At 37.0% G+C, this 19,107-nt stretch overlaps 1 protein-coding gene across 1 annotated transcript in view; it reads right to left on the bottom strand.

Moving 5' to 3' along the window:
• Positions 1–11,513, bottom strand: part of LOC125658078 (melanotransferrin-like) — a 30,291-nt gene extending 18,778 nt beyond the window's left edge. The window contains exons 1-9 of the mRNA XM_056148741.1: positions 11,357–11,513; positions 8,804–8,918; positions 8,207–8,281; positions 6,872–6,994; positions 4,327–4,411; positions 3,803–3,892; positions 3,214–3,358; positions 519–629; positions 262–394 (exon numbers count right to left, since the gene is read on the bottom strand). Coding sequence (XP_056004716.1) covers positions 262–394; positions 519–629; positions 3,214–3,358; positions 3,803–3,892; positions 4,327–4,411; positions 6,872–6,994; positions 8,207–8,281; positions 8,804–8,918; positions 11,357–11,418 — 939 coding nt within the window. The 5' untranslated portion in view covers positions 11,419–11,513. The remainder of the gene's footprint in view (positions 1–261; positions 395–518; positions 630–3,213; positions 3,359–3,802; positions 3,893–4,326; positions 4,412–6,871; positions 6,995–8,206; positions 8,282–8,803; positions 8,919–11,356) is intronic.
• Positions 11,514–19,107: the final 7,594 nt, after the last annotated feature.

The raw sequence follows: 19,107 nt of genomic DNA, 5'->3' as shown, positions 1-19,107 counted from the left end.
CAAATGCCTTCTTCATTCAATACAATTTCAAAATTTCCTTTGCATTCTATCTTTAAAATAAAATCAGTTTATCAATGATGTCTAACTTTTCTGGGTATTACACTGGTAACATACAGAGGTTATAAAAAACCTGCACATTTCTTAAAATTTACCAAGCCTGGTGATAGAATCATAGTGTTTATCTTAAGATTGATTATTCATGTCTTCATTCAAAAGAAGAATACTTGGACCTGCAACAATATCTGAGAGATTAAAACTCACATTGACAATATCTAATCCACCAATCAGCTCTCCTTTAACATAAAGCTGTGGGAAGGTTGGCCAATTGGAATATGTCTTTAGTCCTTGTCTGACTTCATCATCCGTAAGAATATCAAATGTGTCATACTTCACTCTGCAAATTCATACCAATACAAAAATCGGATCTAAATATTTCATGGAATATATCTGCATGGTGCATAACTTGAGAGTGAAGAAAATCCCTCCTGCTGCTTATTGAATATCATAATTATCCTTACCCTGTGTCTGCCAAAATGCTTGTCATTTGTTTACTGAATCCACAACGAGGGGTGTCGGGATCTCCTTTCATGAACAACATCACCTCTGATTTATTGATAAGCGCTTTTAATCTGGAAATGCATAATTCAATTTACCATGCTTTCAAGATAAACATTACGGCATTTACATGATTTAGATGGATACTTACACAATACATTATGGTGAAACAAAATTAACACTATATATTACTTTTTTTCATTTGCCTGTCATTGCACCTTTACATTCTTCCTTGATCTACGCAGTTTACATTTTTGGTTTTTTTTAACATGAGATTACTTCTGCTGCCTTTGTGATGAAGCACATGGTAACACAAACGTAAATGTGATGGCAACTATTGAGCGGACAAATTCAACAACAGATAGAATGATGTTATAAATAATGGATGGTAGTACAGAGTAGCCTGTCTCACATGATGTCTTTATGTCCAGTCTCACAATGTCCAGTCTCACATGAAGTCTCTATGTCCAGTCTCATATGAAGTCTCTATGTCCAGTCTCACATGAAGTCTCTATGTCCAGTCTCACATGACGTCTCTATGTCCAGTCTTCTTACATGAAGTCTCTATGTCCAGTCTCACATGACGTCTCTATGCCCAGTCTTCTTACATGAAGTCTCTATGTCCAGTCTCACAATGTCAAGTCTTACATGAAGTCTCTATGTCCAGTCTCACAATGTCCAGTCTCACATGATGTCTCTATGTCCAGTCTTCTTACATGAAGTCTCTATGTCCAGTCTTACATGAAGTCTCTATGTCCAGTCTCACATGACGTCTCTATGTCCAGTCTTCTTACATGAAGTATCTATGTCCAGTCTCACATGACGTCTCTATGTCCAGTCTTCTTACATGAAGTCTCTATGTCCAGTCTCACAATGTCAAGTCTTACATGAAGTCTCTATGTCCAGTCTCACAATGTCCAGTCTCACATGATGTCTCTATGTCCAGTCTTCTTACATGAAGTCTCTATGTCCAGTCTTACATGAAGTCTCTATGTCCAGTCTCACATGACGTCTCTATGTCCAGTCTTCTTACATGAAGTATCTATGTCCAGTCTCACATGACGTCTCTATGTCCAGTCTTCTTACATGAAGTCTCTATGTCCAGTCTCACAATGTCAAGTCTTACATGAAGTCTCTATGTCCAGTCTCACAATGTCCAGTCTCACATGATGTCTCTATGTCCAGTCTCACAATGTCCAGTCTTACATGAAGTCTCTATGTCCAGTCTCACAATGTCAAGTCTTACATGAAGTCTCTATGTCCAGTCTCACAATGTCAAGTCTTACATGAAGTCTCTATGTCCAGTCTCACAATGTCCAGTCTCACATGATGTCTCTATGTCCAGTCTCACAATGTCCAGTCTTACATGAAGTCTCTATGTCCAGTCTCACAATGTCCAGTCTCACATGAGGTCTCTATGTCCAGTCTTCTTACATGAAGTCTCTATGTCCAGTCTCACATGACGTCTCTATGTCCAGTCTTCTTACATGAAGTCTCTATATCCAGTCTCACATGACGTCTCTATGTCCAGTCTTCTTACATGAAGTCTCTATATCCAGTCTCACAATGTCCAGTCTCACATGAAGTCTCTATATCCAGTCTCACATGAAGTCTCTATGTCCAGTCTCACATGAAGTCTCTATGTCCAGTCTCACAATGTCCAGTCTCACATGAAGTCTCTATGTCCAGTCTCACAATGTCCAGTCTCACATGATGTCTCTATGTCCAGTCTTCTTACATGAAGTCTCTATGTCCAGTCTTACATGAAGTCTCTATGTCCAGTCTCACATGACGTCTCTATGTCCAGTCTCACAATGTCCAGTCTCACATGAAGTCTCTATGTCCAGTCTCAGAATGTCCAGTCTCACATGACGTCTCTATGTCAAGTCTCACATGAAGTCTCTATGTCCAGTCTCAGAATGTCCAGTCTCACATGACGTCTCTATGTCCAGTCTCACAATGTCCAGTCTCACATGAAATCTCTATGTCCAGTCTCACATGAAATCTCTATGTCCAGTCTCACATGAAGTCTCTATGTCCAGTCTCACATGAAATCTCTATGTCCAGTCTCACATGAAGTCTCTATGTCCAGTCTCATGACTTTGAGAGAATAGAGAAGTCAATCCGAGACACAAAAATGTGAATACTGTATATTGGGGGAAATAACTTGCAGTGTTAATTTTCGCTATATTCACAGTGTTTGTAACTCAGCAAATTCAAGAACCTGTGAATATTTTTCCAATGAACTTGTTTTCTTTCTAAAACATTTTTTTCATATGATCGACATGTAACAATTGGCTTAGATAATGTTTAAAGTCATGAGAAATAATTGCATGAATATTATAACCACTTCTACTAATATTAGCAAAATAATTTCAAAAAGAGACCCATGGGCCACACTGCTCACCTTAGTCACTTTGGCCCATATTTAAAGATTTTCCCTATATAATTGCATGTAAAACTTTAATCCCATATTGTAACCCCGGGGACCATGATTTTCACAAACTTGAATCTGCACTATGTCAGGAAGCTGCCAACTGAAACACAGGCAATCATATCGCTTTGGTTCGAATCTACTATTTAATAGTAAATTCGAACCCGAGCGATATGATTGCCTGTGAACTGAACAATACTATATGAAATAATTCCTAGTGATACCTGTCCTCTAGACTGCTTGGTTTGGGTAGCTGTGCCTCCAGCTCTCCTGACTCTATAAGTTCTTTGACTATATCTAGTCCTCCTAACAATTCACCGTTTGCGTAGAGCTGTGGATATGTGGGCCAATTAGAGTATGTCTTCAAACCTTAAGTAAACCAATTAGACAAAATCAATATAAATCATACCAGTTACAATCTAGTGTAGAATTTTACCAATGTGTTCAACATATTGCCTGTTATAACCTTAATTTTAATGAGATTTTCAACAACACGAGATTTTACGAAAATATGATAGCAATGCATAGAAATGAATACATTTTCAGTCAATTCCGTAGTCTTTTGGTGCAATTTTTTTTTTAATTGTTTGAATATCTATTATTTTTTTAATGGTCATTTTTCAAAATTATGTGCATACAACACATGGCCCCTGTAGTTCCTATTAGCCTTGGTGTAATGCAAGTGTTGGTTATCATTTTCAGTGAAAATATGACTATAGCAAATAAGGTGGCCAGAAAGCTATCGTAAAATGTTGACTATGCAGACGATACAATAGAATACCATAAATTCCCTCCATTAGTATAAATTCCTACCCTGTCTGACCTCCTCATCTTGCAAAATGTCAAATGAGCTGAACTTGATGCCTCTCTCCTTGAGTAGCTGTGTTATTTGTCGGCTGAAACCTTTATTAAGAAAATACAGTGCATTTCCTAATGAATGAAAATTACCTCATATACACACACTATTAAAAACAAGAAGCCCTTGTGAAACACTGATGCCAAACTCCAAGGTTAAGTTCATGAGGTAAAAATATTTGGTACAAAAAGAAAGGTCTTGTCACAAGGAATAGACATGATAAATATGAAAGCCCGATCTCCATCCATTCTAAAGTTATGGCCAAGGTTAAAGTTTAAGCGGACAAACAGACAGACCAAAAAACTAATGCCCCCGGATGTCCGATTATGGGAGCATAAAAAGGATAAATGTTTCATGAAACATTGTTATGTAGAAGATGCATTTTAAAAATTAGCTTTCAAAAACTCTTACAAATATATTTTCAATTTCCAATCAAATTCTGAAATATTGACATCAACAATTAATTCTGCAAACTACTGACCACATCTTGGTTGTTCAGGGTCTCCCTTCATAAACAGCAAAACTGGGGCTGAATTGATCAAATTCTTCAATTTGCTGTTCAAGTCCTGAATAAGAATGAAGAATATTGCAATGAAATAGGGCTGTGTAGATTGATCAATGTTACACTAGCCTTGTCCCTACAAACAGAGAGTCTGCATCAAACTTTAAAGCTAAATCAGGCACCTGTAGCTATTGCCTCTCACAATTTTGAATTTAGATATTGTATAATTAGTTCCGTTTTTGTGAAGTCAAAATGTTAGCTGTTTGAGTGAATTGCATGTTTGTGCCACAGTGGGGTCTTCAATTCAAGATTGTATAGTGGGGTCTTCATGTTGTACAGTGAGGTCTTCGTATTGTACAGTGGGGTCTTCATGTTGTACAGTGGGGTCTTCATGTTGTACAGTGGGGTCTACATGTTGTACAGTGGGGTCTACATGTTGTACAGTGGGGTCTACATGTTGTACAGTGGGGTCTACATGTTGTATAGTGGGGTATTCATGTTTTACAGTGGGGTATTCATGTTGTATAGTGGGGTACTCATGTTGTACAGTGGGGTATTCATGTTGTATAGTGGGGTATTCATGTTGTATAGTGGGGTATTCATGTTGTACAGTGGGGTATTCATGTTGTATAGTGGAGTCTTCGTATTGTACAGTGGGGTATTCATGTTGTATAGTGGGGTATTCATGTTGTATAGTGGGGTACTCATGTTGTACAGTGGGGTATTCATGTTGTATAGTGGGGTCATGTTGTACAGTGGGGTATTCATGTTGTACAGTGGTGTATTCATGTTGTACAGTGGGGTCTTCATGTTGTACAGTGGGGTTTTCATGTTGTACAGTGGGGTCTTCGTGTTGTATAGTGGGGTACTCATGTTGTACAGTGGGGTCTTCATGTTGTACAGTGGGGTCTTCGTGTTGTACAGTGGGGTCTTCGTGTTGTATAGTGGGGTCTTCATGTTGTATAGTGGGGTACTCATGTTGTACAGTGGGGTCTTCATGTTGTACAGTGGGGTCTTCGTGTTGTATAGTGGGGTTTACGTGTTGTATAGTGGGGTCTTCGTGTTGTATAGTGGGGTACTCATGTTGTACAGTGGGGTCTTCATGTTGTACAGTGGGGTATTCATGTTGTACAGTGGTGTATTCATGTTGTACAGTGGGGTCTTCGTGTTGTATAGTGGGGTCTACGTGTTGTATAGTGGGGTCTTCGTGTTGTATAGTGGGGTACTCATGTTGTACAGTGGGGTCTTCATGTTGTACAGTGGGGTACTCATGTTGTACAGTGGGGTCTTCATGTTGTACAGTGGGGTCTTCGTGTTGTATAGTGGGGTCTTCATGTTGTACAGTGGGGTCTTCATGTTGTACAGTGGGGTCTTCGTGTTGTATAGTGGGGTCTTCATGTTGTACAGTGGGGTCATGTTGTACAGTGGTGTATTCATGTTGTACAGTGGGGTCTTCATGTTGTACAGTGGGGTTTTCGTGTTGTATCGTGGGGTCTTCGTGTTGTATAGTGGGGTACTCATGTTGTACAGTGGGGTCTTCGTGTTGTATAGTGGGGTCTTCGTGTTGTATAGTGGGGTCTTCGTGTTGTACAGTGGGGTATTCATGTTGTACAGTGGGGTCTTCGTGTTGTATAGTGGGGTCTTCGTGTTGTATAGTGGGGTCTTCGTGTTGTATAGTGGGGTACTCATGTTGTACAGTGGGGTCTTCATGTTGTACAGTGGGGTCTTCGTGTTGTACAGTGGGGTCTTCGTGTTGTATAGTGGGGTCTTCGTGTTGTATAGTGGGGTCTTCGTGTTGTATAGTGGGATACTCATGTTGTATAGTGGGGTCTTCATGTTGTACAGTGGGGTCTTCGTGTTGTATAGTGGGGTCCTTATGTTGTACAGTAGAGATATTCATGTTGTACAGTGGGGTATTTATGTTGTACAGTGGGGTATTCATGTTGTACAGTGGGGTATTCATGTTGTACTGTGGGGTATTCATGTTGTACAGTATGGATATTCATGTTGTACAGTGGGGTCTTCATGTTGTACAGTGGAGTATTCATGTTGTACAGTGGGGTATTCAAGTTGTACAGTGGGGTATTCATGTTGTACAGTGGGGTCTTCATGTTGTACAGTGGGGTCTTCGTGTTGTATAGTGGGGTCTTCGTGTTGTATAGTGGGGTCTTCGTGTTGTATAGTGGGGTCTTCGTGTTGTATAGTGGGATACTCATGTTGTATAGTGGGGTCTTCATGTTGTACAGTGGGGTCTTCGTGTTGTATAGTGGGGTCCTTATGTTGTACAGTAGAGATATTCATGTTGTACAGTGGGGTATTTATGTTGTACAGTGGGGTATTCATGTTGTACAGTGGGGTATTCATGTTGTACTGTGGGGTATTCATGTTGTACAGTATGGATATTCATGTTGTACAGTGGGGTCTTCATGTTGTACAGTGGAGTATTCATGTTGTACAGTGGGGTATTCAAGTTGTACAGTGGGGTATTCATGTTGTACACCTGTATTTATCTCGAGTCTCTCACCTGTACTGGTTTTCTGTCCTCAGTTAGTAATGGTACGCCTGTACTTCCAGAACACAGAAGCTTGACTTTCTTTGTAAGATCTGCAGCTTTAGCACCATCAATTCTGTCTATCTGGCTTTTGCTCTATAAAACATGGTTTCCAGTTCATGAAGTAAATGCTCCAAATGCACAACTACCACATCTTTTAAATCAGCCTATCTCAAACATTATTTTGATCCTCAATAATACTCATGTGTTTATGGTCTCTTTTAGATAGTTCTTATCTGTATGTGCAAGATATAAACTGATATTTTCATGTTTTGTGATATATGTTCTCGATATGTATATATGTTATAGACAGGACCCCAATATAAACTAGTTTATATAACTAATTGTGCAATCCTGTATAAACAAGAGGTATCGTGAGTAATGCTCACTAAGAATACTCCCTACCCCCGCTTACCCCAATCTCCCAAAGGGCGTTGTCAATAGGTATAAATTACTTCTTTCCTGAGTGTAAAAAAGAAAGGGCATGACAAAACTTTGGGTAGTCTCTTCTCTAGGAGTGTGCTTGAGCTTTGACCTTTCGACCCCAAAATCAATAGGGAACATCTTCATCCCATGGGTAGTCCCTATGTATGATATGGTGACTGTAGGTAGAAAGGATAATGCTTTAGAACCCTAAAACCATATTGCTAATTCGATATCCAGTGCGCTTGATCTTTGACCTTTTGACCCCAAAATCAATAGGGAACATTTTTGTCCTTTGGGTAGTCCATATGTTTGATATGATGACTGTAGGTGGAAAGGGTAACGCTTTAGAGCCCAGAAACCATTGTGTCTACAGACAGATGGACGGACAACCCGATTCCAGTATAACCCAACCCCCCCCCCCCCCCCCCCCCCCCTCAACTTTGTTGTGGTGGGTATAATAAAGGATATTATTATTGACCCAGTTACAATAGCCATTTTAAGTCATTGTTTACATTATCTAAACTTTGGTATGGTGTATGTTACCTATTAGAATGTGTAAAAAAGGATAAAACTCAAACTTGTATAGGATAAAACTCAAATTCTATATGTAAATTACCATAAATATGATGAATATGTATGTAAGAATACACATTCATATCATGTACACAGTTATGTGTTTCATTTCCTGTATTAATGAATATTCAAATCAATAAATGAATTGTGAATCCAACATTGTAAAGTATGCAGCATTTCCATTGGATCTCTGTGTCTATGACATTGCTTAATAAATATTCATTACTTAATTGAATTTGGAGGGAATAAAAATGTCCAACCATATAAACCTTAACCAGTTAATATAATATACATTCAATGCTCTCTCACCTTAATGAATATAAACGTAGGCACTGCTGTTATTTCATATTTTTCTGAGATGTCCGGTAGGTCTTCAGCTTCCAGCTAAGAGATACGTAAAATTCATATCATATATAAAGATTTCAATTTTGAATATTCACTAACTATGAACCCTGATGAGTCCTGAATTTAGTTCCATGAACTGCTAATTGCATTCTTGTAAGCACCAGTGGACAAAATGTTTATTTCAGCAACTAACATTAACAGTATATAATACATGCTTACATGGACTAGAGATTGTTTTGAAACTCTAATGAACATTTGCAAATACAATTTACTTTGAATTTTGCGGCCTGTGGGGATCCAGGTTAGAATAGGTCCTCAGTACCCCTTTCTTGCCATAAGAGGCGACTAAATGGGGCAGTCATTCAGATGAGACCACAAAAACCGAGGTCCCGTGTCACAGCAGGTGTGGCACGATAAAGATCCCTCCCTGATCAAAGGTCGCGTATGCGCTGAGCATAGGCCTAAATTTTGAAGCTCTTCACCGGCAATGGTGATGTCTCCATATGAGTGAAATATTCTCGAGAGGGACATTAAACAATATACAATCAATCAATCATTTACCTTTGCGAAGTGTACACCGGTGTATTGTGAGTCTTTGGACAGTTCCTCCATAACGTCATTCATCTGTTTACACTGGGGAGCCCATGCTGCAGAAAAATGCAGTACCACCAGCTGACTACAAATACATGTATCAAGATGTATACAGTGTCAAGTCAGTGTGGATTAAAGTTTTGTATTGATTGCAATCATAAATATATTTCTTTCAATAAATACATGTACAATGGTAACCGATGTTATGAACTTTGTGTTCACATCTACATAATATGTAAAGATATTGTTTAACACATTGCTACTGGCACTGATGGATTTATAAAGAGGTAGAGACTTTTTTGCCTATATAGATGATATGGTTGAAAACATTCAAACCCTGCACAGAATGTACTGAAATAAGAAATAATGTGAGTAAAACTCCAGATTTGGCACCCAAAATGGCTGGGTATTTTGGCTAATACTCGACTTTCAAATGTGCCCCAACCCCTTTATGGAAATCCTGGATCCACCACCAACTGGCAAAATAAAAGTTCAATCTTCATAGAGGTTCACAACTGAGTGTACATCTGTCAATTATCTACTCCTCCCTACTGCTTGTCTACCAGGGTTTTTTTCTATAATCCATCTTTATCAATCAAAATTTATATGCTTTGTATGATACAACAAGTTCACATAAACATGATAAAAGATGGTGGTCACCATTGTATATAAATAGATAACACATTGAGATCCTGGTCATACCAATAATTGCTCCTAATCATGGGCAAGTCTGATGTAAATCAAACAAACAAAGAAATGAAAATGAGCCACTGATGAGTTGAAAGAAAGCACATTTGCATTTTGCTTGGAAAATTATTATACAACAGTCAAAGAAGAGCATAGCCTTTCACATATTAGAGTGGATGGAAAATAAAACTAATTTCCAGGGCTGGCTTGCTAAGATTGTTAAATGAGATTCTGTCGTGAATTTTACAGACCAGCATTGTTAAATGAGATTCTGCCATGAATTTTACAGACCAGCATTGTTAAATGAGATTCTGTCGTGAATTTTACATACCAGCATTGTTAAATGAGATTCTGTCATGAATTTTAAAAACCAGCATTGACTTGATGAAACATGATTAACATCCCTCTATCAAAAGACCTGAAAGTAACACCTCAAAACTTTTCTACATGTCAAATTAGTGTTGACAATCAGTTTAAAGATCAAAGTCAATTAATAGTAATAACATAGAAAATGAAACTCACTTCCTATGGTTGCGTAAATGTTATGAACAAGAAAGAGAATTCCTATACAATAGATTATTAATGTTACATAACTTTGATTACAAGCTGATCAATGATGACAATATTAGGTCAAAGTTATCATTGAAAATCCAATTCCTATGATGTATTGAAATGCCTGTCTAAATTTATTGAAGATTTGTCAAATAAAAGGAATTTCCTTAAAGCAACTGATTCCAATATGACTACATAATTTATCATATGAGAAAGTCCTATGACACTATTCCTATATATATTTGTGCATGTAATTATGACTATTCCTATATACCTATTATGGTCCCTTTATCTCATGCACACCTTATATGCAGTGAATATAACATATTATGTTATATTACACTGCATATAAGGTATGCATAATATGATTTTATCTGGTGCCATATCCAGGCATTCAAATCACTGATTGTATTTTGAATATGATTGTTTCTATGGTATAATCTATAATATGTGCCTTTGCCAATAATTGTTATTGTGCTTGTGCAAATAAATCATTGTCATTAATTAAAATAATCCAATAGTCAATCTATTAATTAAAATCAAATCTTCTCTGACCCTTACACTGTAGAACAATTGATCCAATAGTCTTTTAGATTTGACTATCAATTGAAATTGACAATATATTGCAGGATAATTTTCCTCATAATTTGACATCTCAGTGGGGGATCCAGGATTTCCAAAAAGGGGGCCCACATGTGAAAGTCAAGTATTAGACAAAATACTCAACCATTTTGTGTGCCAAATCTGGAGTTTTATTTATATCATTTTTTATTTCAGTCTATATGGTGTATATCTTTAGATAGAATTTTGATGAGATTGTGTAGATCTATGGCAAAAAAAATGCCCCCAGCTCTAAATCCGCCAATGCTGACTTCACAAGTTCTTTATTTCCATCACTAATTACTGAACTTCAAAAATGAGTAGACTCAAACAACAATGAAAATTCATACCAATTATCATTTAACATCAGCCAGTTTTCGTGACGCCTTTTGACTAAAGATCCCGATTGTCCCAATTTTTGACAGATCTCTTGGACAGTCACAATAGTTCAACATACATTTCAGAGTTACTTCGGGTTATGATCGATCCGGGACATTTCATAAATAGAAACATTTCACAAAGCCAAATAACTTTGAGGCTGACAATTTGCTATGCACTTGCAGTGCGGTCGTTCTAGAAGGAAGACGTTTTGGTTAACAATGAACATGTGATAAATGTATTTATTTTTTTAAAACTTCATTCTTTCTGCTTTCATTCTAAGGAATGGGAGGATACTGTTCTTACTTGCCAGCTGAAGATAAAACAGTCTGAAGAGATGACTCGTCTTTAACTTCCAAAATCCCCATAGTTTTAGCACTTTCTACTTCTCACTAACAGTCCGAGACCGAAAATAGATGAAATTATTGTAGGAAATCGATGCCGCTCACTAAAAATAAAATGTTTTAAATTGAACGAACGAAATCCGGAATGAGTGGGATATTTTTCAAATCATTCGTCAAAAGGAGTGGGAACAGTAAGAGAGCGATTTCGCCCGAAACGTTTATTCTCTCTCTCTCTCTCTCTCTCTCTCTCTCTCTCTCTCTCTCTCTCTCTCTCTCTCTCTCCACCGGACCCCCTCCCATGCCCTCCCCCTTCGCCCCCTCCCCCTTCGCCCCCCCTCCCATGCCCTCCCCCTTCGCCCCCTCCCATGCCCTCCCCCTTCGCCCCCCCCCTCCCCCGGTAATGTCTAGATCCGCCACTGCTCTCTTAGATCATCATTCCATATCATGGGCAAGATTCGCTGTCTTGAAAAATTAGGCCTAATTATTCTTTTAAAGATATTTTAATCAAAAATTGCTAATTTTGCCATTTCGGGGGTTTTCAACTCCCTCCCACCCACCCACCCTTTTTGGATGGAAAATGTGCAAACTTGGGTCGAATCCCTTTCGAAAGTTTGATCCACCACTGGTATGGGACTGGAGAATTCCACCTCGATGGGGTAGCAGATTTATTCGCTGGTTAGAACTCGGCAAGGACATAATAAAAATCCTTATCGGCATGAATGTGTGACTGAAGAACCGAGCCCTATATACACAGCGAAACGTTGCTACCGATATGGAATTTTCCAACCAATGAACCAAATCCTTGACTCGTAATGAAAGATCCTAATTTATGTACTCAACAGTTATGAAGGGTTTTTATGATGTCCGTTTAGTTTGAGGGGCACTCCTCCTCCTGCCTTTTTATCCTTCCCGTGGGGGACCCGGGTTAGAATAGGTCCTCAGTACCCCTTGCTTGTCGTAAGAGGCGACTAAATGGGACGGTCCTTCGGATGAGACCGCAAAAACCGAGGCTCCGTGTCATAGCGGGTGTGGCGCGATAAAGTTTCTTCCCGTCGAGCTTAGACCTAAATTTTGCAGCCCTTCACCAGCTACATTGCATATCTATAATTCAGATGGTGATATATCAAAGGAAAACCATTGTAAAGTACTATGCAACCCTGTCAATGTACTTCATGCTAGAAGGTTACAATTCGAATTCTAGGGCTAGGACTGTCAAACTTGGTACACATACTCCTAATGCCAAGTGGATGAGGTCTTTTTTCTTCAAGGTCAAGGGCGTAGTATCACTTAGGAAAACCCTGTAGGCAGAATACATACTGAACCATTGGGGCTAGGACAGTCAAACTGAGTACACGTACACCTTATGCCAAGTGGAGTTTCAAGGTCAAATGTCAAGGTCGTAGTATCACTTATTAAAGAAACCTTGTTTTCCTTTTCTATATTTTTTCCCGTTATGAATGCAGGCTAATTTTTTTCAGAACCTCTCTCAGATAGAAATACAATTACATAATATATTCACATTTCAACTTGATTGGTGCACAATACACTACTTTAGGGCTAACAGTAGGTTAAATTGATTTCTGGATTTTTTTCCTATCATTAATACAAATATTGCACTGAAGGTCTTACAAATTGTATATATTTAAGATTTTTTCTTCTTTTAAGAATAGGCATAGAGGTGGACCAAAGGAATACCCATGTGTTTCATGTGGCAGAAGAACAAAAGCTGACCAAAGGCGATTCATTATTGGATCTTCATACGAAAGTTACAGAGTGTACCTATGCATCACCACCTGTCAAGAAAAAGACGTAACTTGTACTAACTGCTATTCCAAGTTTTACAGAGCAAGTCGTGTTCGGAATTCACTTGACAAAACTACAGATTGTGTTTCAAATTCATTGTATGACAGTGATCCAAATTATGAACTACCAGTTAAAACAAGAAAGACATTGTGCGTGAAAAGCCCAAAAGTGATTCCTCTTCCAGTACAGTCTTCTGGGAAGAGCCATTCCAGTTATGTAATTTGCAAAGGAAGAGACTCTAAGTTGCTAACAGTGTCTACAGATATCAGACACAGACTATTTATTAGGACAGGTCACATGTTACTGCCTGGAGCAAGGTGCTGCCAGATACATATGACATCAGATTTCTCCCTAAGGGAAGATGCTATCAAGTTTCTGGCAACTGCTTCCATGCACTGAATTTCAAACCTTTTTCAACAAAAGTGACATATACATGTATTCACTTATATCATCCATCAGATCAGTTGCTCTCAGGAATGAAAAATGCACATTAGACTTTGATACCAGCAAAGGACTTGCTGATTCAGATTATATGACTATAACTGGGATTTTTTTTTTAAAAAAGGACGATGATGTTATATCCCATTGCCAGTCAATCCGATCAACAAAGAATCGTAGCTTAAGAACATGCATTGCCCTTTTGCTGGTGACGTTAAGGACTGGCCTTTCAAATCAAATGTTGTCAACACTATTTAACATTGAAAAAAGTGGCGTAAGGAGAGCATTAAGAACAGCACGAAAGGATTTGACAGAAACGTTTACACCAAATTATGTTGGTTTTGGTCATGTATCAAGACGAGATGTTATTGAGAACCACACAAGACCACTAGCTCAAGAGATATTTGGCAGTATCCACAAGGGCTATGCCCGTTTTTGGGCCGAACTCTGTGATACCATAAATATATTTATGGTATCACAGAGTTCGGGCCCAAAACGGGCTTAGCCCCTGTGGCAGTATCGTAGAGAAACCTGCAATCCTTGTGGTGGATGGAACCTACGTATACATACAGAAAAGCAGCAACCTATGGTTATCGTGTCAACTACAGGATACATTGTGTCTGTTCTCAGGCCATATCTCGCCGTGGATTCAGGGAATCCATCGACTTCATTGACAGTTTAGGAATCAAAGCCCATATGCCAGCCTTCCTCCCGAAATGGCATAAACAACACACAGTGGATGAGGTACATTGTACTTTTCTGAATTTGAAAGTAATTGAATGTACAAAATACAGGGTTTATGACCACATTATAGATTAAGAGAAATAACCATGATGTTGCAGATTTATAATTTTCAAAGTCTTGTTTTCAGGCTAATTCAGCTCGATTGGTCACCAAAATCCGGTGGATAGTTGAATCTGTCAATGGTCGGTTAAAGCAGTGGAGGTACCTACAGCATGTTGTGCCAAATACACAGATCCCCTGCATTGGAGAGTATGTTTGCCTGATTGCTGCACTCTGTAATAAGTACCGACGACCTCTTAACCAGGGAAATCAAGACAGTGACCAGATTTTGGGTGCCAAAATGAAGGTATTGATGTCAACAATCTGTGATATACACTTCTTTATTATATTTTCACAGATAAATCATGTGTATACAGTATGAGAATCTGCTTGTAAAAGATATGCATGTATAATTCCAATGCTATTTGTTACAATTATTTTGAATGGACAAAAATAAAGCTGAACGAGAATTTACATATCAATAATTCCGAAAATACGATGAATTCATACGTGCCTGAAATCAAGTAACGTTGTGTGGGGAAACTATTCATTTCTTTAAAATTGTTAATGCAGTGAACGAATTGGAATTATAAGAATCAACCATTATTTTTTAACAATTTATCGATGTGTAAACTCTGAACATCTTACTAACAAACTTAACATAAAAGTGCTTTGTACTTTTATTCAGTTTATGAGTTTACACATCAGTGTTTAATCATATAATAGTTCATATTGTTACCTGATATTATCAATTGTTAACTTTTCCAAAATCAAAAAGCAATTATGCATCAAAATTATTCTTTTACAATATTATTGTAGTATCTAGCATCACAGAGAAACCCAAGAGAGAGTGGAATCTGAGGCACTGCATAGAAGAATCAGCTCATGGAAGGCCTTAGATGCTGAAGACTGTGTAGTGGAGTTTCCAAGGCTCTCTCCTGATGAACTCCACAATTTGACAGTAGGTATATACCTACTGAAACTTGCCAGGAGTTACACTAAAGAGGATCTCAGTGAGGATGGTGACTACAGCATCATGGTGAATTCTGAGATTCCTGATGTCCTGCGTGTTCGAATCCAGAGTCGCCACATCTCTTCCAAGCAGTACCTACTGTGGATTCAGTACTCCAGCGGAAGTGTGACAGGCTGGTACTGTCAGTGTCGGGCAGGTGCACGAGTTTTTGGAGCATGTGGCCTCAGTACTGTGGTATCTTGGTTATGGACGGCACACAGAATCCATTACAGGTGTGCAGAACTGGGCAAACTATTTGGAAGATGCTGCTGTGATTCCAGAACTGATGGATGAATCGGAAAATGAGGACAGTGCCACAGAAGAGTAGTCTGCACATGTATAGTGCAAGGTGCTATTAAAGTATTTTATGTAAGAAATCTTAATGCATGCCCTGGATGCCACAATTTGTTACAATATTTTTGCTACAAAAGTTATTCACTGTTTCCAGAAATCTGTGATTTTTTTTGTGTAAAAAATGAGGAATTTAGGCATATATATTCTCAATTTTTTTCAGTATACTGCTGTATAGTGAGTTCTAACATATGGAGTTGATTTTTATGTTATTTTTTGTTTGCTATAAAAGTTATTCACTGTTTAAAGAAATCGGTGATTTTTTGAGCAAAAATCGCTTGTTTCCCCCCAAAATGAGGAATTTAGGCATATCTATTGTTCTCAATTGTTTTCAATATAATGCTGTATAGGGAGTTGATTTTTGTGTTATTTTTTGTTTGCTATAAAAGTTATTCAATGTTTCCAGAAATCGGCGATTTTTTGGTGTAAAAATCAGTCGTTTTCCCCCAAAATAAAGAATTTAGGCATATTTATTGTTCATAATTGTTTTCAGTGTAATCCTGTATAATGAATTCTAACATATGGAAATATTTGTTTGGTTATTTCTTGTTTTGATATAAAAGTTATTTATTGTTTCCAGAAATCTGTGATTTTTTGTTGTTTTTTCATTAATTTGCCCCAAAATTAAGAAAACATATCAAAATCAATCTAAAAATGGCTGAAATTGATTACACTAATCGCAATTAATCAGAATAACAGTAAAATATAGTGTTTTAACATTGGGAAAATTTTGGCCCTTAATGCCCCTTGTCCTTTACACACTATTGAGAAAGCATGATACGGACATCAAAATGTTTATAATTTGAACAGTTTGGGGACACACACACACACACACACACACACACACACACACACACACACATTTTTTCCTATGTAAACATTTTGTTAACTATGAAAATATTCAACAACTTTGAATTTATTAGGTATTAACTTTTCAGTAGACTTACAACAAATTACAGATTTAAACTACAACATGCAGATTCCTAAAATAAAGAGCATGCTACAACATTGGAAAAGGCGAGTTCTAACGTGGTTAAAACATTAATTATTCCGAAAATAAATCATTTATTTCTATCACTACCAACACCGAAAAAGGAGATCATTAATTCATTGAGTAAAGATATTTTTGAATTTATTTGGAATGGAAAATGTGACAAAGTAAAACGTTCTATTGTAACTCAAGACCACCAACATGGAGGTCTAAAAATGGTGGACATCAACAATTTTATCATGTCCTTAAAATGTTCATGGTTGAAAAGGTTATTGATGGGAAATAAATCCTGGGTAGATATTTTTGAAGCAATTAATAGTCATGGTTTTGCTCACAAATTACTTGATTTTGGAGATGCATTTATCTCTGAATGTGTCATTCCAGAAAACAATAATTTTTGGCAAGATGTTTTTAATTCTATGCTCCATGTAATAAAATCCTTTGACAAAAACTTCTAAAAGGAAACCTATCCCAGCATTCCTGTGTGGTATAATTCAAATATTAGAGTGGGTATGAAAACACTGTTTATCAAAAGCTGGTATAAAAAGGTGTAAAACTCATTGACGATTTCCTAGATGATAAATGGAATCTTTTATCACATAACCTTTTTCAACATAAATTTGATATCCAAGTTTGTATATTACAATATAACAGTGTATTGAGTGCAATATCAACTCATCTGAAATTGTTCGAAAACAAAGGTTTATTCAATAGATCTTTTTCACCTTATATTCCATTATATTATAAACCTTTGATTTTGCAAACTAAATGTACTAAATCTGTTTACAAACAGTTAAATGTAAACCATGATATACCTACTTCTGTTTCAAAGTGGAATTTAGAGCTGGTAGCTTATGGAATAGAAATATGTGTTAAGGATGCTTTTACTGTATGTTTTAAGACTACCAAGGACTCTACAATCCAATGGTTACAATATAGAATACTTCATAGAATTCTGCCTGTCAATTATTATCTTAAAAAATCAATGTTGTGTCTTTTGATTGTTGTACCTTTTGTAATGATGAAGTTGAGACAATTCAACACATTTTCATTGGCTGTGAAAAAGTATCTATATTATGGAGCAATCTGAGCATGCACATTTATAAAACAACTTCCAAAAGAATAGGTTTTAATGTACTTTTGAATATTTTATTAGGCGAACTCCCATTGTCGAAGGGCAACAGAATTGTAAATTTCCTTATCCTATATACAAAACAATATATTTTTTCTTGTTTGAAAAAAACCAAATTGCCAAGATTCTTGGAATTATTGTTCTATCTATACAACAAATACAAGGTTGAAAAACGTATTGCGTATCAGAATTTAGAAATACAAAAATTAGAAAATACCTGGCATGTATGGAAAACACTTTTTGACAACATAAAAAATCATAATTTTGCTATTTCAAGCAATATTTTTTTCTACTTTTGAAGCCACATGTACTTTTATCTATTTACTCGAGCTCTGTATTGTTATCATTTTTCTCTTACAATTATATTAAAAATGCAAGCACTTACCAACAAAGTATCAGTGTGAGTATGAAAGTGCGTGAAAGTAATTAGAAAAAAATGACAAATGTTCTTCTGTCTTATGTCAATATTTGTGAAATAAAAAAAATTAATAGATTAACATTTTTTGCATTAAAGATCAATAGCAAAAAAAAAAAAAACAAAAAAAAAAAAAAAACTAAGAAAATATTCAAACAAAATGAGTAGTTTCAAATGACACTTGCTGTTTAGAGTTGCTCTCTCTCTCGTGTTCAGTAATTGTTTTGTTGATTTGATGTGCTCACATATTTCTAAACCAGATTTTAAACAAAATGTGATCGAAATGTTAATTTGGTTATTGTTGTGACACAAGTATTAGTTAATTTTAAAAAACTCATTTCTGACAAGAGGAAGAGAGAGAGAGAGAGAGAGAGAGAGAGAGAGAGAGAGAGAGAGAGAGAGAGAGAATAAACGTTTCGGGCGAAATCGCTGTCTTACTGTTACCACTCCTTTTGACGAATGATTTGAAAAATATCCCACAGTTCGTTCTTCAAAATCAAAAACTACACCAACCTTGTATCTCGCGGAGGGTATCTGTTTATTTTATTAATATCATTAGGTATACAATAGCCACGAAAGCCGAGCAGTGTCAAGCAAAGAGTGGTTTTTCTCGCAATATAACAACAAAAACTACTTACATGGATATCGCTAGAAATGATATCGTGCATCACGAGTTAAAGGGGCATGGACACGATTTGAGCTGAAAATTTTATTTTTCAATTTCTAATGTTCAAAATGCTTAACTGAGGTATTTCTAATGGTCAGCAAATATTTGAATGTCAGTTGTC

Source organism: Ostrea edulis, chromosome 9, assembly GCF_947568905.1.
Source record: "Ostrea edulis chromosome 9, xbOstEdul1.1, whole genome shotgun sequence".
In the NCBI taxonomy this organism is placed as follows: domain Eukaryota; kingdom Metazoa; phylum Mollusca; class Bivalvia; order Ostreida; family Ostreidae; genus Ostrea; species Ostrea edulis.
The sequence above is the reverse complement of the archived record's forward strand: the minus strand, read 5'-3'. Positions and strand labels throughout refer to the sequence as shown.